The sequence below is a fragment of the Hyperoodon ampullatus genome (genome assembly GCF_949752795.1).
Source record: "Hyperoodon ampullatus genome assembly, chromosome: 4".
NCBI classification, from domain to species: Eukaryota; Metazoa; Chordata; class Mammalia; order Artiodactyla; family Ziphiidae; genus Hyperoodon; species Hyperoodon ampullatus.
In genome coordinates, this window is record NC_136917.1 from 168,612,394 (window position 1) to 168,636,718 (window position 24,325).

The following is a 24,325-nucleotide window of genomic DNA, read 5'->3' on the forward strand; positions in this document are numbered from 1 at the left end:
TTCTGTATCCATTTACGAGTGTTCATAAAGCTTCATTTTCAGAAAGAGATCAGGATGGCTAATGTCTTTGGGGAACTTACACTTAAAATATTCTTATTTTACAGAAGAAACACTCATTTGGGCTAGATGAATATTTGCTTAAGAAGGGAACATTGGGACTTAAGTAATAGATGCCTGGATGATAAGAACAAGGCCTGTGGCCCGGGGAAATCTCCCTTTGGAACTGCCTTTCTAGGGGGCGTTCAAGACTAATGAAAACTAGAAAAGACAAACACATGATACCACTTTCTTGATCTTCACAAACAATCGGTTCTTAGGTTTCTTTGCCATGTTATGCAGGAAGTCTCTCTACCTAAGTAATATAAAGAAATACCATTCTGATTCTGAAAAAAGGGAAATTTGAGAACTAGAGATTAAAGGAGACCCTTGTCTCCCTGAGAAGGTACAAAAGATGATGGACTAGACATACACAATCATTAATAAAATCACACTGTTTATTTCAACACCGTCAACCATAAAGAACTCCTGAGTGGCCACAAATGAATAAATTGGCTCTCCTGGGAAAGTCCTGAAGTTAATGTTAGGACTACAGTCAGTGACTTTTGATTTGGGATAAAATCTCCAATATATGAAAAATTTAATGAGAGCTTTATTGCAACAGAGATCTCAGAAATAGCTACATCATTTTTTGTACATAATGGATAAAGAAAATATGTAACTTATATTCTAGATGTACTTTAAAAGGCATGGGCATTTTGTTTTTCTGTTCTAAAACTTCCTGGAAAAATGATTTTCTTGAGTAGCAGAAACTGAATAGAAGCAGTGACTCCTAAAACGGCTACCAGCAAGGATGAAGCAATGGATCTCTGTGTATAAATATTATCAAAATGCAAATGCCATTGTCTGTATTTGTTTTCTCCTGCTGTGCGACACAAACTTAATGGCTTAAAGCAGCACACATTTATCAACTCCAGTCTCAGTGGACCAGGAATTCCTACATGACTCATCTGGGCTCTCTGCTTAGCCAGAGCTGTAGTCTCATCTGAGCCTCAGCTGGGGAAGGATTTACTTCCAAGATTGTGTGGTTGTTATCAGCATTCAGTGCCTTGTGGGCTCAGTCTGGGATCTCGGCGTCTCACTAGTTGTCAGCCTGAGACGGTCCTCAGTTTCTTGCCAAGTGAGGCTTCCCAATATGGTCACTTGCTTCCTCAAATCCAGCAAAGAGGAGAATCTCCTTGGAAAATGGACGTTACTCTCCTATGTAATGTCATCACAAAGGTGACAAACCACCACCATTCCATATTCTATTGGCTAGAAGAAAGTTACAGACCCGGTCCTCAGTCAAGAGGGGGACATTACACAGGATGTGAACATCAGAAGGTCAGGAATCATTGGGATCACCATATAGTTTATCTGTCAGCATCGCTTATCTGTCCCTGATGCGTACAAAATGCATTTCTCCCCTCCCAAGTTTCCACAGAATTTTATACCTTTCAATCATTTCCCCAAAGTCCAGAACCTTATTTAAGTCAGACCCATATATGAATGAACCTTCCTGGGTGTAGTTCATCTCAGTCTGTCCATCTTTAAAATGAGAGACACGTTATCTGCCACCAACACACCCAGTGTACCCATGGTGGGACAGGCAAAGGGTTACAGCTACAGATATTTCTGTTGAAAAAGGGGGGAAATGGAAAGCACAAAGAAATTTCCATTGAAATTCTGAAATCTATTCAGACAAGTGTATGGAGTTGCTTGATTAAGTTTCAAGGCTTGGCCATGATTCTCCACAATTCTTAGCTCTGTGTTCTGGGCTCTCACTTCTGTTCCCTGAATCATCCTTCCTTTCTCATGAAAGGTAGCATGTGCTTCCAGCTGGACAGTTTAATCAGCCTACTTCCTGCCAGTACAAGTCTGGGTTTCCAACAGCCTCATTTCATTTGTACTTTCTCCATACATTTCAGTCTAAGCTGGTGATCTTCTTGCTGAAATAAACTCTATAAGTCTTCTGTGAATTTCCTTGGGGTTTACTCCTGCTAAACAGATCTACACCCATGGATCTTTTTGAGATAGCCCTTCTCTACCTGGGGTTCCTGCTGAGATGGCTGAGGGACAGCACCCTCCAGCTTGCTTGTGACTGAGAGGGTCTGCGACTCTTGCTCTTGACTTTTTGAAAGGACTCCTTGTATGACTGAATGCTACTCTGATCTTTTGATGTTTCTGAGGTTTCAACAAATGTTTGTACAGTCACATCCTCAGCTTTTTACTCTATGTCAACCTTTCCTGACAGTGCTCAGAAGCTGCTTCTTCGTTTTAGCATCTTTTGCCATCAGGAGAGGCCAAGAATTTCCAAAACCATCCAGACCTGTTTCTTTCCATTTAATATTGCTTCCCTCAATTATTTTTCCTTCCACATTTTACTATAAGCAGCAAGAAGAAACCAGGTGGCACCTTCAACACTTTGCTTGGAAATTTCCTTAGCTATATAACTCAAGTCACTCTTACGTATTCTGCTTTCCATATAATTGCGGTGACAAATTTGGAAGCACTCTTCATTGTATGACAAGGGTCTCTCTTCTAGCTTCTAATAATATGATCCTATTTTCTTTTAATTTCTTTATTGCGCTAAAGATATATATATATATATATATATATATATATATATATAACATAAAATTTGCCATTTAACCATTTTTAAGTGTTCAGTTCAGTGGCATAATTACATTTACAGTATTGTGTAACCATAACACTATTTCCAAAACTTTTGCATCACCCCAAACAGGAACTCTGAAACCAAAAAGCAATAACTCCCTATTATTTCCTCCTTCCAACCCCTGATAACCTTTAATCTATAAATTTACTTATTTAGGAGATTTCATATAAGTAGAATCATACAATATGATTTTTATGTCTGGCTTATTTCACTTAGCCATTTTTATGTCTGGCTTATTTCACTTAGCATATTGTTTTCAAAGTTCATTCATGTCGTAGCATGTATCAGAACTTCATTGCTTTTTAAGGCTGAATAATATTCTTCTGCATGGTTGCATCATATTGTGTTTACCTATTTACCTATCAGTTGACATTTGTGTTATTTCCACCTTTTGGCTCCTGTGAATGATGCTGCCATGAACACTGGCATGCAAGTATCTGTTCAAGTCCTTGTTTCAGTTCTTTTGTATATATATGTAGGAGTGTGTGTGTATATATATGTATAGAATTGCTAGGTCATATATTAATTCCATGTTTAGCTTTTAGAGCAACTGCAAAATTGTTTTCTACATTGGCTTCATCATTTACATCCCCACCAGCTATGTACAAGTGTTCCAATTTCTCTACATCCTTGCCAACACCTGTTATTTTTTCATTTTTTGATTATAGCCATTCTAGCAAGTATAAAGTGTCTCATTGTTGTTTTGATTTACAGTTCCCTAAGATGAATGATGTTGAGCATCTTCTCATGTGCTTATTGGCCATCTGTATATCTTGTTTGAAAATGTCTAGGACTTTGCCCAGTTTCTAATTGAGTTGGCTTTGTTGTTGTTGAGTTGTACTTCTTTATTTTATCTCCTTCTAAACCTTCACTGGCAGCATCCTCAAAGTCTACGTGTATACTAACAGTCTGTTCAAGGCGATTTAGCTTCTCTCTACCATGCTTTTCAAAATTCTGCTTGCTTCTACTCATTCTCTAGTCCTGAAGCCTCTTTCAGATTTTTAGATATTTCTTGCAGTAGCACTACATGCCTAGGTGCCAAGATCTGTCTTAGTTGTCATTCATAATAATATTACTTCACACTTAGCTGCCTAAAACACCACATGCTTTATTGGCTTACAGTTTCTGTGGTTTCGTAGTCTGGACAGAGCTTACCTGGGTCCTTTGCTTCAGGATCTCACAAGGGTGCACCAAGGTGTAGACTGTGGCCATGGTCACATCTGAGGCTCAGTAGGAGAGGGGAGGGGACTGCTTCCTAAATCCCGTGGTTGTCAGCCACATTCAGTGTCTTCCGTGTCGTTGGACTGAAGCTGTTCTCCAGAAGCTGCCCTCAATTCCTTGCCACCTGGGCCTTACGCACCTGACTGCTTACTACTTCAGAGCCAGCAAGGGAGAGAATTTCCTGAAAGGACATTACACTGTTATGTAACATAGTCATGGGAGTGACAGCCTGTCATCTTTGCCATATTCTATTGGTTAGAAGCAAGTCCCAGGTTCCACCCACACTGAGTGGGAGGGGTTTACACAAGATGTGAATTCCAGGAAGCAAGGCTCATGAAGACCATGCTAGAGTCTTTCCACTGCATTACCAAAGTTAAGAGACCCAGGAACTGATGGGGGTTTATTATATGATTTTTCTTCGTCTTTGTGGGCAAGTTTTCTTAATCCTGTGATGAACCAAAGTGATGCTCTTTGCAAGTCATTATCATCACTCTATCCTACTGGTTCCCTTAGCTTTCCCTTGGGGTAAAAAATAATATTATGGAGGACTCAATACATGTACAGTTTCTCTGGTGCCACAAAAGATTCCATTATCCCAGTGTGGCCCAGCCAAGGAACAATCACTTAAAGCAAACCAAGAAGAAAATAGTTCTAACAGTGCTCTGATTGGTTCAGGCTAACAGAGGTTTCAGTGAGAAACCAACATGGATTGAACCACAACAGAACACAATTTGCAGCATGAAGAAAGAGGACAAGGAACATGATACGGTATTGAAAGTCTAGTCTATACAGGATTATGAAAGACAATGCTCTTCACAGAGACTAGGTTTGTGGAAAAATGGATAATTTATGGAGAAATATTGCTGGGCTATTAATTCATTTTTAAATGCAAAATGAGAATGAGTAGTCATGGGCAAAATTAAAATCTTAATTTTTAGTGCATCATGAAATGTATCTGTGACTGTCAGTGCTTTAAGATGCTAGAGGTCCAGGAGAGCAAATATAATTTCAAAACTGTTTAGCTTATCATTTGGTAAAAGCCAGCTGTGAGTTAAGGACTAGAGAATGAGGAACCGGTGGCTGGTCTACTGTGCAGCTATTTTATCCATAAATTAATAAATTATCCTTGCACACCCAGAGTCACCAAGGTAACTAAGTTTAGACACCCATTGTTGTTTGTGACACTAGAGGCCCAATCCGGAGTTTAACAAGAGGTACGTCTCTCAGTGGCACGTGTTTGTTGGGTGAAGGAGTTAGGGGGGCAGATGGACAGTACTCCCTTGAAATTGCAGAATCCAGAGTTAGGAGCTTGTAAGGGCTTAGCCTCTGAGCAGACTCTCCCGGGTTGAATTCGTGAGTGAAATCCAGACATAAAGGGACAAACTGGCAATTTCTAGTTCCCTCTGACCTCCCTTACAGAGGGCGACAGTCACATATCCTGGTGTGCCTTTTGTCATGGGACTACTATAGAAAGAGAAAGAGAAGGGGGAAAGCACATTGTTGACCACCTAAAAATGAGGCCAAGTAAATCATTTATAACACTGGTTGAAATTTCTATGGTACATGCAGTTATCACATTCTCCAGCTGTGGACTTTCAGCTGTAATAATACGCTGAGCGTGTTCAGGGGAGGGCCTGCTGTAGGCAGAGATGAGAAAGGATTTATGCATTATGATTTATTTTGCTGTGGGGAAGTGGGAGCTCAGTTGCTGTGCCTTTTATTAAAAGTCGAGGGTTTTATAAGCATTTTTGGTAAGATTTTCCTTTGCCCTCCCTACTCCTAGTGTTGGTTTGTTTTTGTTTCTGCAAGCTGAAATTCATGTCAAGGAGTCGAGGACGTCCAGATCTTTTTAAATATGGGCAAAATCACCTTGGAAACAGGAGGTGGCCTTCTATCCACAATGAGAGGAGCTACACATGGATAGTTTGAATTAAATGCTGAAAGTTCTGATGTTCTGAGTTTTCTTGACTTACTTCTTCCAAACACGTTCTTAAAACAAATGGCAGTTGCCTCACAGAACAATCCTTGCACCAACATGTATGCTAATAATCACTAAGGAGTCAGGATGCTTTGCTTTACTTATGGTAACGCTACACATCTGCACAGGCTTCCTGAGTTCAGATGCTTTTCTTCTATGGTGTCCTCAGTGTTGTTTTGGCTCTTCTATCTAGAGGTCACACTCTCTTAATTAGAAGCCTCCTTCCCCTTCCTTCCCACATGTGAAACTGTCCAGAGTCCTGAGCTCTGAGACTCAGGGCCGCAGAGGACTATCTGTCTTAAACAATCAAGCACACAGGGAAGAGTGATAAGTATTCAGTTTCACTGGTTACTCTTTCATGTGGAGATTTAGAGACCTAACCATTTTCCTGATTGGTTCTCGACTCTCTGAAGGCTCCTTCCGCTGTGAAATATCAACCCTCTCTCCCTAGAAGTAAGCATGCCTCCCCCTTTCATTTGAGAGGCTGACTTTGGACTCTGCTGTTTACTTATTTGCTTTTCTATACGTCCACACGGCTGCCATCTTATTCCCATTCTACCAGACGCCATGGATGTGATGTCCCTTCCCTTCTCTTGCCATCAGCATCCTCTTTGTCCACCTTGGACTATCTCTTCCTCAGGTGGCTGGCATCTATGCCCTCCTGGCCGGCATCTGCTCCAGAAACTCGTCCTGCACGTGACCCCTCACCCTGAGCCTTTGCAGGCTCAGACCCCTCACTCAAGCATGGAGAGCTCCTCTCACCTCAGGGGCTCCAGCACCAGCAGGATGATGAGACACCAACTCCTGTAGTCCAGCCTTCACTCTAACTCTGACGGTGCTATTTTGTCTCTGGAGCTTGGTGGGATTTCCTTGCTTCCTTGCAAATAAAGATCAAATTCTTTAAAGATAGATCATTCCACTCCTTTCGGCTTTTTCTATTCACTTCTCCTCAATCACCTTTTTTTTTTTTTTTTACGGTACGCAGGCCTCTCACTGCTGTGGCCTCTCCTGTTGAGAAACACAGGCCCCGGACACGCAGGGTCAGCGGCCATGGCTCACGGGCCCAGCCGCTCCACAGCATGTGGGATCTATCCGGATCAGGGCACGAACCAGTGTCCCCTGCATCGGCAGGCGGACTCTCAACCACTGCGCCACCAGGGAAGCCCCTCAATCACCTTTCTACTTCACTCTTCCCACTCCTACCTTCTGTTCTTTTCCAGAATGCCCACTGATGCTCACTGTGTTTCATCCTGTTGACTCCCTTCAGCTTGGCCTGGCTTCTTGCTTTTCATGGCTGTACCTGTTCCGGAATCCATCACATTCTTCATTAAATGTCCCTGGTTTGATGGGAAGACAGTTGAATCGTATCAACATTTGCTGTCAGGAAACTACGCTCCCCGAATTACTTCTCTTACACTCTGGAAATCAGCTGTTTACCTCTATTTTTTGCTCATTAAGATAGATAGTGTTTTCTGACTATGGAGAATAGTATGGAGCGTCCTTAAAAAAATAAAAAAAGAATTGCTATATGATCCAGCAATCCCACTCCGGGGCATATATCCAGAAAAAAACTCTAATTCAAAAAGATACATACAGGGCTTCCCTGGTGGCACAGTGGTTGGGGGTCCGCCTGCCGATGCAGGGGACGTGGGTTCGTGCCCCGGTCCGGGAAGATCCTACATGCTGCGGAGCAGCTGGGCCCGTGGGACATGGCTGCTGGGCCTGCACGTCCGGAGCCTGTGCTCCGCAACGGGAGGGGCCGCGACGGTGGGAGGCCCGCGTATCACAAAGAAAAAAAAAAAAGATACATGCACTCCACTTCATAGCAGCACTATTTACAATAGCCAAGGCATGGAAGCAGCCTAAGTGTCCATGGACAGATGAATAGATAAAGAAGATGTTGTATACATATACAATGGAATACTGCACAGCCATAAAAAGCAATGAAATTATGTAATTTCTAGCAACATGGATGGGCCTAGAGATTATCATACTAAGTGAAGTAAGTCAGAAAGGAAGACAAATACCATATGATATCACTTACATGCCAAATCTAAAATATGACACAAATGAACTTATTTACGCAACAGAAACAGACTCACAGACATAGAAAACGAACTTAAGTTACCAAAGGGGAAAGGGAGGAGAGATAAATTAGGAGTTTGGGATTAACATATACACACTACTACATATAAAATAAGTTTAAAAAAAAAGGACCTTCTGTATAGCACAGGGAACTATATTCAATATCTTGTAATAAACAATAATGCAAAAGAATAAGAAAAAATATATATATATAATGTATATTTTATATATATATATAAACTGAATTACTTTGCTATACATCTGAAATTAACACCACATTGTAAATTAAGTCTACTTCAATAAGAAAATAAAGATAGTGTGTTCTATCCTGCACATCCTGGACTTGGGTCTGTTTCCCTGTATGTGTCGCAGGTTGGACACACCTGTGATAGGGAAGTACTCTTTGTGCTTTTCAGCACTTAGTGAGAAACAATTGCCAAATGTGTCTCACTAAGTTTGGCTACATTCAGAATACCATCTTCTTCCCTATGAGCTGTAAACCTGCACCTTGCCAGGTTGTTTCCTTCTTATTTTTTGTTTCCTTCCCTCACTTCACTTTATTTCACTTGTAGTATTAAAGACGAGAAGAAATTTGATCCTTCTAAGGCTAAGGAAGGCCATGTATATTTGGCTAAAAATTGGCAATATGAATGTACATGTAGAAGTATAGTCAATCACTAAAAATTAGGACTAATTGTCAATAGTAATTCAACTCTTTTTGGGTAACAGGTGGTCATCTAAATTAAGGCAGCTGGACATCATTCTGAGAGTCTACAAATAAATTTAAAAATACAATAACTTGGCAGTATATGACTTGAAGCTTCATGCTAAAATTAGACTAACTTTTCTTTGACTTATATTAGTAGGATTACGGGCCTTATTTGATTCGAGGATGAGAAATGAATTCCAAATACAATTTGCTGCCTTTATATTCATAACCTACTTTATCTTTCAGTGTTTATGTTTAGAAGTTAAACGCCCTACTTAGGTATTTTCTATGTGTTCTCATTTTTTGAGTGTCTGTTTGAAGGGTTTTTTTGTTTGTTTCTCCTCTAATTGGCTGCACAGGAAGATCCATCCTGCATTGTGAGTCTAACGTTTTTTCATTGTCTCCCACGCATCCCATTGTCTGTGCACACACAGCATGGCCAGCACCACATCCGCCTCCTTCCCTGGGTGACCACCCAGAACACGAAACGCCCCTCACGCGGAGCATGCCCATGGGTTCAACATCCCGTGCAGGGCCAGAGAGTGGAAAGCCTGTGGCCTCACTTTCCACTAAACCCTTGCTTTTTCCTCTTGGTTTCCTCATTACAGATACTGCAATGAGCATCTGCTGTGCCCCCCACACATGTTTTGGACAGGCTGGGGTCCCTGGGAACGGTGCACAGCACAGTGTGGAGGCGGCATTCAAGCTCGCCACAGAACCTGCGAGAATGGTCCTGACTGTGCGGGCTGTAGTGTGGTGAGTAGTCCTCCTCATCCCTAGCCCACAGTCTAGAGCTGGGAGTCCAGAGTCAGCACACACTAGATGCTCCGCAAACACAAGGTGTCCTACAAACTCTGAATGCTCTGCAAACACAAGATGTTCTGCAAACACTAGATGCTCTGCAGGGACTAGGTGCTCTCACACACTAGATATTCTGCAAATACAAGATCCTCAGCAGACACTAGATATACTGCAAACATTAAATGCTCCATAGACATGACACATCCAGGCACTAGATGCTGTGAATCACGTAAGTCTTTCTGGTTAATGAGAATGTCTAGAGGAGATACTGGAAATTCAGAGTATCCTGAAGGCTGATTGGAATAAATATTCTCTTATGGGATACACTGCCCCAGGAGTTTGCCAGTTCTCATTTCTGAGCTAGTACAGAAACTTCAGTCTGCTTAACTCTGGGCACTATATTTGGTTTGGGAAATGGAATAAGGTCATCATACTGGGCCCGCGCTAAGTTATAAAATGCAGACAAACCTGAGACACTGAGGATTGAGAAACTTTATGGGGCCATTGTCAGAGCACATTTGCTGCCAATTCTGAGGGAATAAAAGACAAATGATGGTTTTGTTTTTCTTCTGCCTTAACGGGTCCTATTTCCCTTAACACTTTAGACTCTCAAATAAAATTCCACTTGTGCAAAGGCCTGTTATTGCTCGTCCTGTGTCATCTGTCAGAATGATTGAGCATCAAAGGCTGCTGGGCTTTCACTTTATTTGCCTGCCCCTGGTGCTGGCACTGCAGAGTGGCTGCAAAGACAATGCAGGTGTTTTGGTGGAGAGGTTCAGCCTGAGAAGGTCTGGCTTGGCGCCTTTCCTCACTGGTCTTCCAGTTGGTCTTTGCAGCAATTTTGTAACCTTGGCTCATGAGGCTTAGGATGTTTCTGTGTTGCTGTAAAGTTTGTTTTTGTGAGATGCAAAGACCACACACTCCAGATAGCCTTGGGGAATTTGGAGAGAAGAAGAGGATTATTAGATGCTTTGCCAGATATTACGCCCAAACCAAGGAGATTTCTGTTATTGGGATTTGCAATTAGATTTCTTCCCCTTTGCACTGGCAAAGTTTGCAGTAACTTTAATGGAATCTGTCACTGATTATAGAGGCACTTCTTTGCAGGTCATCATGAACTAACTTTCAACCAAGGAAAATCTTAGTATCCAGTTTAGGATGACGTATTTATTGATATTTCAGATGCTAAGATTTAAAATTATTTATGAAAATGTGACAGGTAAATCTGTGAATATTCACATGTTCTAGGAAAACAGTTCAAATGTGGTAGTTTTATTCTTTGCTGAAATATATCAGTCCTGTTCCCGGTGGCTCAACATTTAACACTGGGATCTCCACTCCCATATCAAGGTTTGTCTCCTCTGCTGGGAAACCACAGGGATGGATGACCTGAGTTGATCTTGCACTTTAGTCTCTAAAACTTTGCAATACGAAGAACTCAGAAAACATTTCAAGTCATTCATTTTCTTATTGCAAACTGACTTCAATTATTACATTTAAAAACAGTTTAATGAAAGAAAAATTATATTAAGGAAAGAGTAGCCTATCTCCTATGTAGTCACTGGAGTGTGTGTGTGTGACACATATGATTATAAATGTAAAAACGGAATGTCTTTCCAAAATGTTCATGTATTTTGGCTTTATTTGTGTCTAAATTTACAGAATTATGGTTTATGAAAAAATATAACATCAGTTTTCACATCCAGAGGAATATCACAAGTGTTTCTAAGAAGGCTAATATAAGTTTTTAGGTATTTTAGTTTAGTTTTCTTTTTCTTCCCCACTGTAGTTAATCTACTGGCCATGTAATTCCAGGAAGGTGTTATTATGGTACACTGGAGCAATCTATTCTTTTACGATAGAAGCACAGCATTGATTTTTTTCCTGCATGTTTTTTTTTCTATTTATTCCAGTTACTGTCTCTTCTAAGGCAGGAATGCCAAATGAGGAGCATAAGCATGAAGGCGGGGCTTGGTTTCTCTGGATTGCTTAGAAAATGTATCCTATCAATTCAATTCATAAGATTAAAAAATAATAATAATAGCTATTTAGGTAAAGTAATATGTTGATCATATTCTAGTTGCAGTTTAGAAATCTTTGGCCATGAAGTATGTTTGTTTTTGATGTTTTGTCTTCTACCAAGATAGTGGCACACAACAGTGTAAATCAACTGTACTCTAATATAAAATAAAAATTAAATTAAACATTAAAAAATATAATTAAGAAACAAATGTAAGGACATTTTAAATTGGAAAAAAATGATAGTGGCTGTAAGTATAAGTAACTTATGGATTTTGGATTCATTAAATTGATTATCTCCTTGCCGATATCTGGCTGGATGAGAAGTCAGGTGATATTTCTGAGTCTCTGTCTCCCCCACTAAGAAGAGGGTGATCATTCATCCCTCCTAGAGCTGCTGTATCAAGTACGGTGATGCCCCTGATGTTCAGCCCCAAGGTCTCACCTTCCCTGTGCGTTCTCTTTCCTACTCTCATTTCTTTAATTGTTATTCCTGAGCTTCTGCTGCTTCTCTGAGCCCAAGCTTATTACAAATGACTGTATACTAATGGAATGTTATTTACACAGTAAAGGACAGCTTTGTGGAAAGTATAACAACTTGAATTTCCTGAGCACTACAGCAGCCAATAAAAAAAGAGTTGGTTTCAAGTTCAGGTATGAACGGGATAAAAAGACTTGAGAAACTTTTCTTGCTCCACCATTTTTAAACTGAAGTTTCATGAAAAGATTTCCCATATTTCACCCATGAAATTCATACGTCCTTGTCTTTGATTAAACCTCCACGCCTTTATTTAAATCTCAGTAAGAGATGGTCAGTTCGGGCAGCCTCCAGATGTTGGAGGCTTGGGGGCCCATGGAGCCTTGGGTTGTTTGGGGAGCTGATTGACACACACAGAGGGAGGGCCTGGATCTTTTGCAGTCAGTTAATTGTGTGACTCCAAGGCCCACCCACTATCCTCGGGGCCCCTGACTTCCTCCGCGAAGTGCCAGCTAGAGTCCAAGTTCCCTGGCCCTGAAATTACTGATTCTGTGATCCTGGTACCCCTTCTCTGGACCCTGGTGGCACAGGTGACCTTCCCTGGTGGCGGAGGCCTCTGATGAGTTTGGAATGAGATACATCAGGACCCTTAATGGACAGACATTTTCTCCCACTTCCAAGTAAGCTTGTCTAGAACCCACAGGAGTGCTGGGTTCCTCCAGCCCCGCTGCTCCTCCCTAGCTCTCCACAGCATCCCTTCACGCCTGTGGCCTCCCAGAGTGAGTAGGCAAGTAAGAGAGGAAGAGCCAGCCCCCAGCTCTGCCTCTGAGTCAGCAGGACACTTGGGACCCTGTTTCGCATCTCCAGGCTGCATCCTCGAATGCAAACACCTGGCTGTCTCAGAGGATACACAGAATGTATGAGGTACATGTCTATATATCCTAGCTCAGTGACAAAGCAACATAGGCAAACAGAAATAGAAATTGTCACCATCATTATTGGCATCAAGCCACAGTCTCCAGGAAAATTTTTCTGTTCTTGAATAATATACCATTAACAAGTTACATTTTATGTTTTTCTATTTAAAATTACTTTTATATTAATATTTGTAAAATTTATAATTTGTATTTATATAGATATATAAATTTATATTAAATATAAATTATTTTATGTTACCTATATTTGGCATATGTGTTTCGCTTTTAACCTCTTTTGATAATATCTGGTAACCATAATGATGATTGTCAGATCAAGTCTTATAAATCCTAACTTACTGCATAGTGTCACATGAATTACCGAAATGAGGTTATCATTAGACAAACTCGAGTTGTTATCCAGGCATGTTATGATAGGCTGGACTCCTGTGTCATATAACAAAGTCTCACAGTAACCCTGGATGGCAATAGAAGTAAGGAGCAATGACGTTCTTTACTGAGCACTCGCTGAGAGCTGGGTGCAATCTATCTGCTCTCATTCTGTTACAACTCTGTAAGTGGGACTCTACTACACCAGTGCTTATGGATGAAGGAAAGTGAGACAGCCCGGGGGTAAAGTGCCCGAGGGTGCTGAGCCTGCCCCTAGAGGGGTGGGCCTCAGGGAGAAGTGGCACCATTCTGCTCACTCTTTCCCTTCTACCTGTGAAAAGATGGGCTGAGAGAGAGGGTCAGGGTCTGTTCCAGGTCCCACTGCTGGGATTCAAGCCTAGACCACAGCAGTGACTTAGAAGTTTGAGGTTATAATTATTTTACGTAAAATTATTAGAATAGCCACTTGGGGCTTAATTATCTTTGGCATATTTTTGTTTCATTTTTAACCTTTTTCAGTCATATATGATAGCCATGCTGATAATTGTTATATCAAGCCTTACAAATCCTAACTTACTGCATGATATCAAATGAAATATTGAAAGGAAATTATAACCAAGCACACTGGAGCTACTATTTAGGTGTGTTATGGTAGACAGAAATTCTGTTACATAATCAAATAATCAACTTTTATTGAGCACCTGCTGCCGTGCATTGCACTAAGAATGATCAAAATAGATTGTGTTTATTTTCCCTGTGTCCCTGCTAGGCAGTTTTTATTATTTTCTCCACTTGGAGATGGGAAAACTCAACTTAAGAAAGATTAGTGAACTTAGCCAGTACCCAGTTGCTAGTGGGTGACTAGGCCAGCATTTGAGAACTGGTTCTTTGGGCACAAATAGAATTTAATGACACAACTACATTTGCAAAATATTTTTTTGATTAATGTTAAGTAATAAATGATAAGATTTTATTTTTCTTTACTCTTATTAAGTACAAAGTGTATCTTAAAAGAAAGAGGAGGGTTTCTCTTTTTTTTTCCATATCGCTTCTCTTCTTCATTAGCACCTTTGATGTCCATAATATTGCAATAATATCCTTCTGCCAACCATGAAAATTCCATTAACAGATTCTCATGAGCATGGAAATTCATTGAAGTTGAACTCACAACCCAAATCTTAATTATATGTTTTGTTTGAAAATTACAACAAAAGAAAGGAAGAAAGACAAAATGTTATAGTACATCAATAGAATTGCTTCTCAAATTAATGTAACTCAGAATTCCCTCAAAGGTTTAGCAGATGTGTGAAAGAATAAAGCTAAGGACTGTGTCACATACAGCAAAGATCATTCAAAAGCAGAAACAGACTTAGTCCTGCCAGCACTATATTTATTACTGAAATATCACACACGGTGTAAAACAGTTGACAAAAGCTGTGATTTCACATATCAGCAGGAAGCATATAGGAGAGATATCTATATCCTAGATACAAAAGAACTGGACCACAGAAGCCCCTGAAAGGTCGAGAATAAAGACATTAAAATCAATACATGCTGTCAAAGGGATTCCGTGAAAGTTAATCAGAGTTGATATGACACACTAACACTTGTTTGGGTCAAGTAATGGCGCCATGGATACATTTAGAAGCAAGTAAAACCTGGCAGTTGGAAGTTTAAATAGGTTGTAATGTATGAAAATAATGACAGCATTACAAAGATAACTTGTTTTTGTGTAGCACAGTGGAGTTCGCAAAATATTTTGAGAAATGTCATCTCGTGTGTTCCTGGTTTTCCAAATAAGAAAATCTGGGCCCAGAGAAAATAGTTTATGGACACGAAACCCTGCGGTTGTCAGAGCAAGACCCTGGGTCCAGGTCTTCTGCCCCTAAGGAGCTGAAAGGTCCAGGATGCTGTGGCCTCCTCAGAAGATGCTAGAACAAGAACTGATTAACTGACAGGAGGTAATGTCCCCGCCCACAAAGCTGGATCAGTTAAAAAAGGAGTTATTACAAGACTCATTTCCTTTTCTCCTAAATGATAGTTATCTTTACTGTCCCATTTGTCTTTCCTTTTTTAGTACTAAATTACCTTCAAGAGAATAATAACCTCCTTGCAATGGCACCTGCTTCTCTTCAGATGGGATAGCTGGCACCTCCTTTCTGCATAAAATATAGAGGAAACCTTAGCTGGGAGAGACTGACGTTTTTAAACCTGAACAAGTAGTTTTTGAGTTGGCTGCTTGATGGTATGGATGGTTGGTTTCCTTTGCACTCCGGCTTAGTGTTTCCTCACTTTTAAAGGTGGTTTTCTAGAGATCCACAGCCCTGCCGTGGAGGACAGGAACATGTTTCGAGGAGGTACATAGCACGTTTTCTCTTTGTCCGATTATGTTTGTTTGCTTTGTTAAGTTTGTACAAGGTAAGCCCAGTTTATGCTCGATTGAGGTACTTGGGCATTGCCAGTTGACATTAAGCTGTATGTGTTAGTTAAAGGGTTCTTATTTCACTTTGGACCAAGATCCATTTCTGCATGTTTATTTGCTGCCCCAGCAATACCTTGAAAGCTTAGTCACAGACACTGACCTCTCGCCTGGGCTTCTTGCATGGGCTTCCCATTGAGCTGTCTGGAAGCTCTAGTTACTTTAATGAGCCAGTGGCCCTTCTGGGTTAGATACAGCTAGCTTTATCCATTGTTTATGAAAATACCATTTCATAATTCTAAAAAGGCTATTTTCTGAAGTACAATTTAATAAATAAAATTAAGTAAAAATCAATCAATCAGTGGAAACAACGAAAAGTGTTTATAGATAAAAATAATATTTTTCATCACTATCACTCTTCCACTGCACTGTGCTTATAAAATGCATTCACGTGTATTTCTACATATTCTTCTGCAAGGGGAATGATCGCTCTCCCTAGCTAAAACTGGCTGGATATTACACCTTCCGAAGCATGGGAATGCAAAATTGGCTTTCCTTTGTTATGTGAGATCTCAGTGAAGAGCTTGCAAAGATGAAAGATTCTCAGTGTAAAAATGTCACATTTTGTTAAAAGAGGCTTGAGTATTTTGAAAAAGTTAATATCAGTACACAAAATCAAGTAGTAGTACAGTGGAGAGCTGAAGAAGTGTAAGCATTCTGAAACTTAGAACTGGAAGTTTGGTCATCAAGTTTAAGAATGATGTATGATGCAGATGGAGAGAAGAGAAAATGATGGATTGTAGGAGTTAATCCCTCAAAAGTCTGCCTCTAGAACATAAAAATTATTCTACAATTTCTGGTAATTATAATTGGTGTGGAGATCTGGAGCATTTCACAAAAATGTTTTATTTATGGTGTTGGAAGTGTCTATTGCCCAGATTTCTTTGCAAAGAATCAGGTTTGTTTCTGCCTATAACAATTCAAATACAGTGATTGCAAAGTTAGTTGAAAAGAGAAGTTTTCACGAATAGAGGTTTTCTATTGTAAGAGTGACTTAAGTGAGACAGACAGACACGCACACACACAAACACACACACAAATTCTTCCTTTACAGTTTACTAATAAATTCCATGATAAAGGTTTTCCAATACCTGATATTAAAATACCTAAAATTTACTTATGGAAACACAGTAACAGTATTCTCAGCCATAACAATTTCCACTAAATGGCCATAAGCTTAAAAATCTTTTGTAGGCCTACTCAAATACACAGTACACACAGAAGAAACTGATTTTCTAATGGCATAAATAAATACTCAGCTATAGGAAACCCAGGCCTCTTTTAAATGATGCCAGATTTTTACCTGCTACAAAATGAGTAATTAAATGTGGCTTTCTAAATTTAAAGCCTTAGTAGAAGTTCCTATAAAAACAATCAGGGAATAGTCTTTTCCAAATGCATCTTCAGTCTTTGTAGGCCTGTTGACACTCTGGGCTAATTGTGGATTATCCACAGAGAACATTCCTGGGGTACTTTAGTCGATTTGATGTCTGTCAATTTGGACACTTATTTTTGGTCAATTTCTGTAGCTCACCTTGTCTCCTTCTAGTTGCGATGGGCACTTGCCACTGCAATTAAAGAGAACGCTCTCTTGGAGTCTGAAAAGGCTTTGCTTGTTCATAGTTTTAAAAAGCAATTTAGTTATCCTGTCAAATTGGCCTTTATATGATGTGCTGTGTTGCCGTCCTTCTCACTTGGAGTTGAGGACTTCCTGTCCTCCATGTGCAGTTTGTAGCATCAAGGATGCACTATTGCATTTAGGTATTTCCCTCCCCGCCAATTTTAAAAAATCATATTTCAGTCCAGCACCTCACTGCACAGGCTGGGGCCAAGTTTCCAAGAGATATTTTAATATCTTACAGTATCCTGAGCCATGGCTTCATGAGAACTTTCTGTCCATCCAGCCATCCCAATCTGAGACCTGTGATTCTATTTGAGACTAACTCTGCTCAACCAACTGATGGGAAAGATGGAGGGAAGCTGGGGTCTGATCTACTGTAGGTTCTATGTTATAGAAGCCAACATACTGCCTCAGCTGACTCATTTCTAAAATCCCCTCTAAAAGCAAGGAAATAAGCAAACAAAAGCCTGGGGAGACATCCCTCTGATCAGCAAAGCCTTTTGTCATTTACTTAATTGATTGTGCCTCTTGTGGTGCTGACTCAGGTTTGCAAGACCTGCATACATCACAGTCTTAATAGACGTTTGCATGCACTCATACTAATGTAGCTAGAATCTGAGCATCTTCGTTTTTTTACTCATTTTCATGCCCTTATTATTGAATAACTATTAAGCTTCTGCCCCATGACGGGCTCTGGGGATACCACAGTGAGTAAGGGACTCATGTTTCCTGCTTAAAACTTGGGAAGGATTCTTCATTTGTGAAGCTTAACCTGAACTGGTCCATGCACAAGTCTGTTCATTAGTTTGTTTTGGTTTGTGGGTGCTGTCATTCAAAATATACTTTAGTGCCAATTTTGATTTAGCAAGAGTGAGGTGTGTTGTAGAAAGAGTTCACATGTATGCTATTGCAGCCAGAGAGTTTTAAAATAAGTTTTGATCATTATACTTGTTATACTTGTCACTTGGTTTTATTCATGGCCTACAGTTGTTCCTTCTGGAGGAAGTAGCGTAAGTGTTTAATTATATCAACAATATGTTTTAATTGGCGTTTAGCTTAAGATTTGCATTTCCTATTTTTTATTATTTCATCTGAGTGCCTGCAATGCAATTATTGAACATGTATAATTTCAGTTGTTAAAACAACACACATACATAATAATTTTCAAAGCAACTTGTAATTAAGTAAGGAAGGAAGTAACAGATGTTGGAACATGAAAAAAATATGGTTTAAAGCACTGAGTATTTTTCACAGATGCCATGGTTTCTTTCTTCCCAAGTGTTATCCCTTTATTAATCCTCAAATTTTCTAAGAATAAGAGCCTAGCTCAGAACTCTTCTATGTGAATACAAGAAAGAATAAAGAAGCTACTGCTCCATTTAGATTTTTTTGTTAATATTTCTAAGTAGAAATACAAGGTTCCATTTAGAAGCCTTCAACATTTGTCAGAATAACTAAAAAGCTGAATTATTTTGCTCTGTGATCTAAGGATGTGCTATAACAACAGACATTCTTAGAACAGTTGTCTGTTCATTTCACTCCACGGCGTGTTTTTTTTTCAAGATCTGTTTGACATGCAGAATCTCATGAGGTTCTGGTTTGAAAGAAATAGTTGCAATAAAGGCTCTTGAAGATGGAGTTGGCTCGTCCCATGTCACATTCTTGCATTATTATATAAGCCAAGCTGCGTGAGAAAGTAACATCCTACACACCACTATTTGGGATCTTGCTTCTATCATGATGTGAAAGGTTTTCCACATCTGTTCCCGTCTATCCTAGTCCCATGAAATTTCCCAGTTTACAACTTTTGAAAAGCAGTCTTTCAAAGAACTCGAGTGTCATCATGTGGGAAAAAGAAATGTCAGTGGCTGTAAGAAATAAGCTGTGGAATCTACCTTATAAAATTATTCAGACTCCGCAGAAGCACATGAGCCATCGCCTCTCAAAAGAGAGAGAGACCAAAATAGCAGGGGCAAACAGATGGAATCCAGACGTCAGGAGGAGATCTCTGATGTTCGCCAAGCAGTTTTCCTTAGGAAGCTTATGTAATTGATTTCCTTCTCTTATCTTCTTGCCGCTGCTAATAGCTTTTAGGGATAAGCCTTGACATCTGAAAGTGAAGGGTGGAAAGGAACTCTGCCTGTTACATGAGTCGTGTTTGATAATTGATTTCCCTAAAGCTTGGTGTGATCTCATATGTAATTGTTAATTTCTAGACAGTTTTACATATCGAAGAAAAGAACATTCTCAGTGACTTCAGTTACTGATTCATGTCTTCCATTCTACCCTCTGTAGAATTTTCAGATCTTTTCATCTATATAAGTAGTCAACCAAAAATGTTGACTATTTACTGTGTGTAAAGAACTGCACGAGGTCCTATGGAAGACAAAGGTATGCAGATGCATACAAGAAAACTCTGAACCAAGGGAGGAAAATATAAATCTAATGGCCAGAATATAAGGAAGAAGTCAGGAATGCCAATGGAACCATTAAGAGAAAACAATGAGTCCAGAGGAGGGAGAGGTTACCTCTGGCTGGCTGGGTCAAGGGTCCCAAAGGTGTGGCTAGGATTTGGCCAAGTTGAGATGGGAATGGGAGCTTCTCTGTGAAAGAAACATGAACGAAGGCTGTGAATCAAAGGGCGTGGGGAATACACTGCGAGACGTAAGTAGTGTCATTGGCGTGGTTGAGGATGCATAAAGGAATATGGCAAGACACAGACAGGGAAAGTAAGGTGTTTCATTCCTGAAAGGTCTTGGGTATCAGACTAAAGGGCATAGATAGCCATTTGACTCCTACTTACTTGCTACTGCAGTTATATAATTGGGGCTGGGATAACTTTTTTGTGTTAATATTTCCACAATATAAACCCATCAGTGATTTCAAGCAGGTAAGCCACATCATGTTTTCAATTATTTTTCCTTACAGCAAAAAAAAAAAAAAAAAAAAAAAATCATCTAGATTTTACTATCTAAAAGCAGCCATCTAATTGTAAATACATACCTGACGTTAGGCATGCAAATCTGTGTGGGTGTGTAGATGTATAGTCCTTATTCTGAAATTTGCTACTTTCCCACAATCGTTATTTCAACTTTCGTAGGTGCTCCTAAACCTAAAAAAACATAAATTAAGGTCAGTGTTGCCCCCAAATATGTCACAGAAACTTTGAGGTTAGTCCTATTTCAAAGGGGAAAGTTCCATAACATTAATATGGATAAATTAATTTGTTTTTAAACTTATTAATACCAAAAAAGAAGATATTTGAGATTTTTAAAGTCAAGGACAATAGCTATTTTATTTGTGATTATATCCTCAATACCTAGCAGAGTGTAAGAAAATGAATAAATGAAACTAGTTATTAAATTTATGTGCTAATTTTTTTTAAAGATGATGGCAATTTGGCAAAATGTCAGCAACATCTTTTCAAATGAAGTGATCATTCCTGTGCATTATATTGTTTTTGTCTACTCTTTGGTTCTTTCTTACAGTTTCCTATAAAGGAACATATTTTGCGGTTATTCTTTCACAGAGACTCTTCATACCCCAGTGGAGCTGCCTTTCGTTCATATTTCATTTTTCTTTCCATGATATTAGCTTATGAACATTTCACTTCTTGTTCAGATTCTTAAACTATTTCGAATCCTTCCTAATTAGTTTTACAAGGCTGCTCCAAACGAATCAAATTTAGCACTAAAAGCCAGTATGCCTGCAGTAATTGTGTATGAAGTTCATTAAAATTGGTTTTGATATTAGATTATACTTGGCAGTGACCTTCCAAGACCTTATCAGACCCCCACAGGCAAGACTTGAGTACATATAACTATTATAGAGCACCCAATTAGAAAAGAAAACCTGAATTTAATATTTTACAGTTGCACGGATTCCAATATTTGAGCTCTCCTTTGTAAATAAGAAATTAAATGTAATGGCCCTGAGCCCTTTGCAGACCATCATCCTGCATGCTAGTCAAATGTTGTATGATTTCCCTTGGTGCACTTCATGTTCCCAGTCAATGTTGAGTCGAGCTCTATTCTCTCGACAAGTTAGTCTTGAACAACTATGAATATGAGCTACAGCCTGGGATGTAGGCTGGGTGGAATATGAATCTGGGTAAGCTGCTCTTGACCTCAAGGAGCTCTCAGCCTGGGACGAGAAATACTAACAACCCCATAACATCAACTCCTGGTAGACAGTGCCATATTGAAGATAAGCTACAGGTGTCCAGAGGATGCAAGGAGTCAAGTTTGCAATTTTAAGCCCCCTGTCCATGGGATGGGTTTCCCTGGACAAGCCCCACCTCACTAATTTAGGAGAAGTCAGTTGCGTGTTTTAGGGGTTACTGAGAGTTAGGAAGGCGAGTGCTCAATGGGACTTCGAATACAAATGGTGTCCCCATTAGTTTTCTCCAACAGGAGGGGTTGGCACTAGAATTGTCTGAGGCCCTGGCGTTTCCCCGAGGGTGCAGGTTGGGGTGCCTTGCCTCTGGTACCCCCCATGTATCCACTGAGGAACTCCCACTGTCTACCCTGCGGAATAGAGATCTGCCTAAGCACCTCCAGTGCATTTGTTATGTTTTCCATGCACTGTGGATCTCATTGAAGCAAACGGGTCCTTTAGCCTGCACAGCCAGTAAACTGGAAATGTAAATACTTCTGGTCCATTGGAGTTGATTTTATGCTTTGTAAACCCCAATTCCTGGGGCTGTTAAGGAGGTATCATTCCACGTGTGTGCCTTCGTGAGGATTTGGCAGCCTGTTCCTTGGGTGCATATATCTTAAATGACCTTCTCAGGGCCTCTCCCACTCGCTATTGTCTTGTTTGTCATCCTTGGTGCTCATAGATCATATTATTCTTAAATGTGACCCAGGAGTCACAGCATAATGAAAGGAATCTGGTCAAAGGAAATCCAATTCCATCCTGATACAAATTGTCAATTTTAAAAATTCTGATTCTTCATTTCTATCTTTTACTGGGATCTTGGCAAAAAATATATATAATCAATAGAAATTGTAACTTTTTCCCCAGTACTCATTGTTCCTTGTTCTTTAGCAGAACTTACGATTTCCCTTTTGTTGCTTTTAGACTAATATTTGTGTAGGGGAGGCCTCTGAGTAGGTGTGGCTATGAGTTTACTACACATTTATCGGGTTTTGCCTCATTTGTTTGAAAGGCATCTTAGTTAACTTTCAGCATATGTACTCAAGTTTAAAAAGATAAGGGTCTAGTGTTATAAAGACATGTCTGGGAATTCCGTGGCGGTCCAGTGGTTAAGACTCCGCACTTCCACTGCAGGCAGCACGGGTTTGATCCCTGGTCAGTGAACTAAGATCCTGCATGCTACGAGACGCGGCCAAAAAAAAAAAAAAAAAGGTTTACGATCTGACACTTGGCAGACATTCTATTTATGTCTCAGTGGAAGACAGAACTTTGCTTGGCACAGTTTTAAGTTGTCAATCATGTCCTTGTAACTGGACCAGGGTGAAATCATTGGTGAGCCTGAATTTCGAGAAAGCTGGGTGATGCTTTTTCTGGGGTCCTCTCCAGTAGAGAGGGGAGATTCCCCAGGGGGTTGGGGATACTTTGCAGAGAACACTGTGAGATTCCAAGCCACCAGCTGCAGATGCTCTGTCTCTGTGGCTCAGCCCTGCATCCTCAGCACCTTCTCGATAGGTGGCAGGGATTCTGAGCAGTAGACAGAAAGGGACAATTTGTTTAAAAGTGAGAGAATCCTGTAGCAAGTTCTCCCAAGATAAGATATCCAGTGGTTGAGTTGCTTGGTAAATGACGTTGACCTCGAGGGCTAGAAATGGATGAGACCCAGAAGCACTGCTAACCTGTAAGGTGCCTTTGTGTGAAGTAGTACATATTTCCCCTTCTGAGGGTCACAATGGCATAGGCTCAGGCCTTGGCAGGCAGCCAGCATGTTCTTATGCTCCTTCCTTTGAGGACAGACAGCCCTCTGCCAAAACTCATGGCTTAGGAAAAGATGCAGGCTGAATTTCAGCCCTCATATGCCCCTTTGCCAGGATCTTCTTTTGTGCAGTGTACATATTGTGCAACCTTGTACAACCTTAATTCATCAGACTTTATGTATAAATATAAATTTTACATATATAAATATTTACATTGAACTTGTATGTTCATATTCATACTATGACATTTATAATGATCAAATGGAGAATTTATAAATAATATATTTTATATTAATAAGATTAAGAATGTCAGAGTCATTCCAATAGATGCAGAACAAATGTTTGATAAAATTCAACACTCATTCATAACAGTTTTTTAAAAAGTAACAAACAAAGCATAGATGGGAGCTTTTTTTTTTTTTTTTTTTTTTTTGTGATATGCGGGCCTCTCACTGTTGTGGCCTCTCCCGTTGCGGAGCATAGGCTCCGGACGTGCAGGCTCAGCAGCCATGGCTCACGGGCCCAGCCGCTCCGCGGCATGTGGGATCTTCCCGGACCGGGGCACAAACCCGTGTCGCCTGCATCGGCAGGCGGACCCTCAACCACTGCGCCACCAGGGAAGCCCAGATGGGGGCTTTTTTAACCTTACAAAGGATACCTATTAAAATGATACAGCAAACACCATCACACATAATGGTGAAAGGTTAGAAGCTTTTCAATTAAAGTCAAAGAAAGGCCATGGATTCCTGCCAGCACTGCTAATGTTAATATTATTCTGGAGATCATGGCCAATTCAATACAACAAGGCAAAGAAATAAGCGTTGTCAGGTCAAGGATGGGAATGATTTATCCCAAGGATTCCTGCCAGCTCACTTACCTGTGTCTCAAAGATCAGGGGCTACTGGTTAATGGCCAGTCGTTAGCTGTAGGCCAGACGTTATTGTGTATTTGGCAAAAGGCACCATGTTGAGCCCCTGTAGGTGGCATTGGGGGCAGGGCTGGTGC

General features: G+C 40.2%; 1 protein-coding gene across 1 annotated transcript in view; it reads left to right on the forward strand.

Moving 5' to 3' along the window:
* The window catches only part of SEMA5A (semaphorin 5A), a gene marked incomplete at both ends in the record, with an annotated part of 314,646 nt that overhangs the window by 249,097 nt on the left and 41,224 nt on the right, over nucleotides 1-24,325 (forward strand). The window contains one exon of the mRNA XM_079703072.1: nucleotides 9,315-9,462. Coding sequence (XP_079559198.1) covers nucleotides 9,315-9,462 — 148 coding nt within the window. The remainder of the gene's footprint in view (nucleotides 1-9,314; nucleotides 9,463-24,325) is intronic.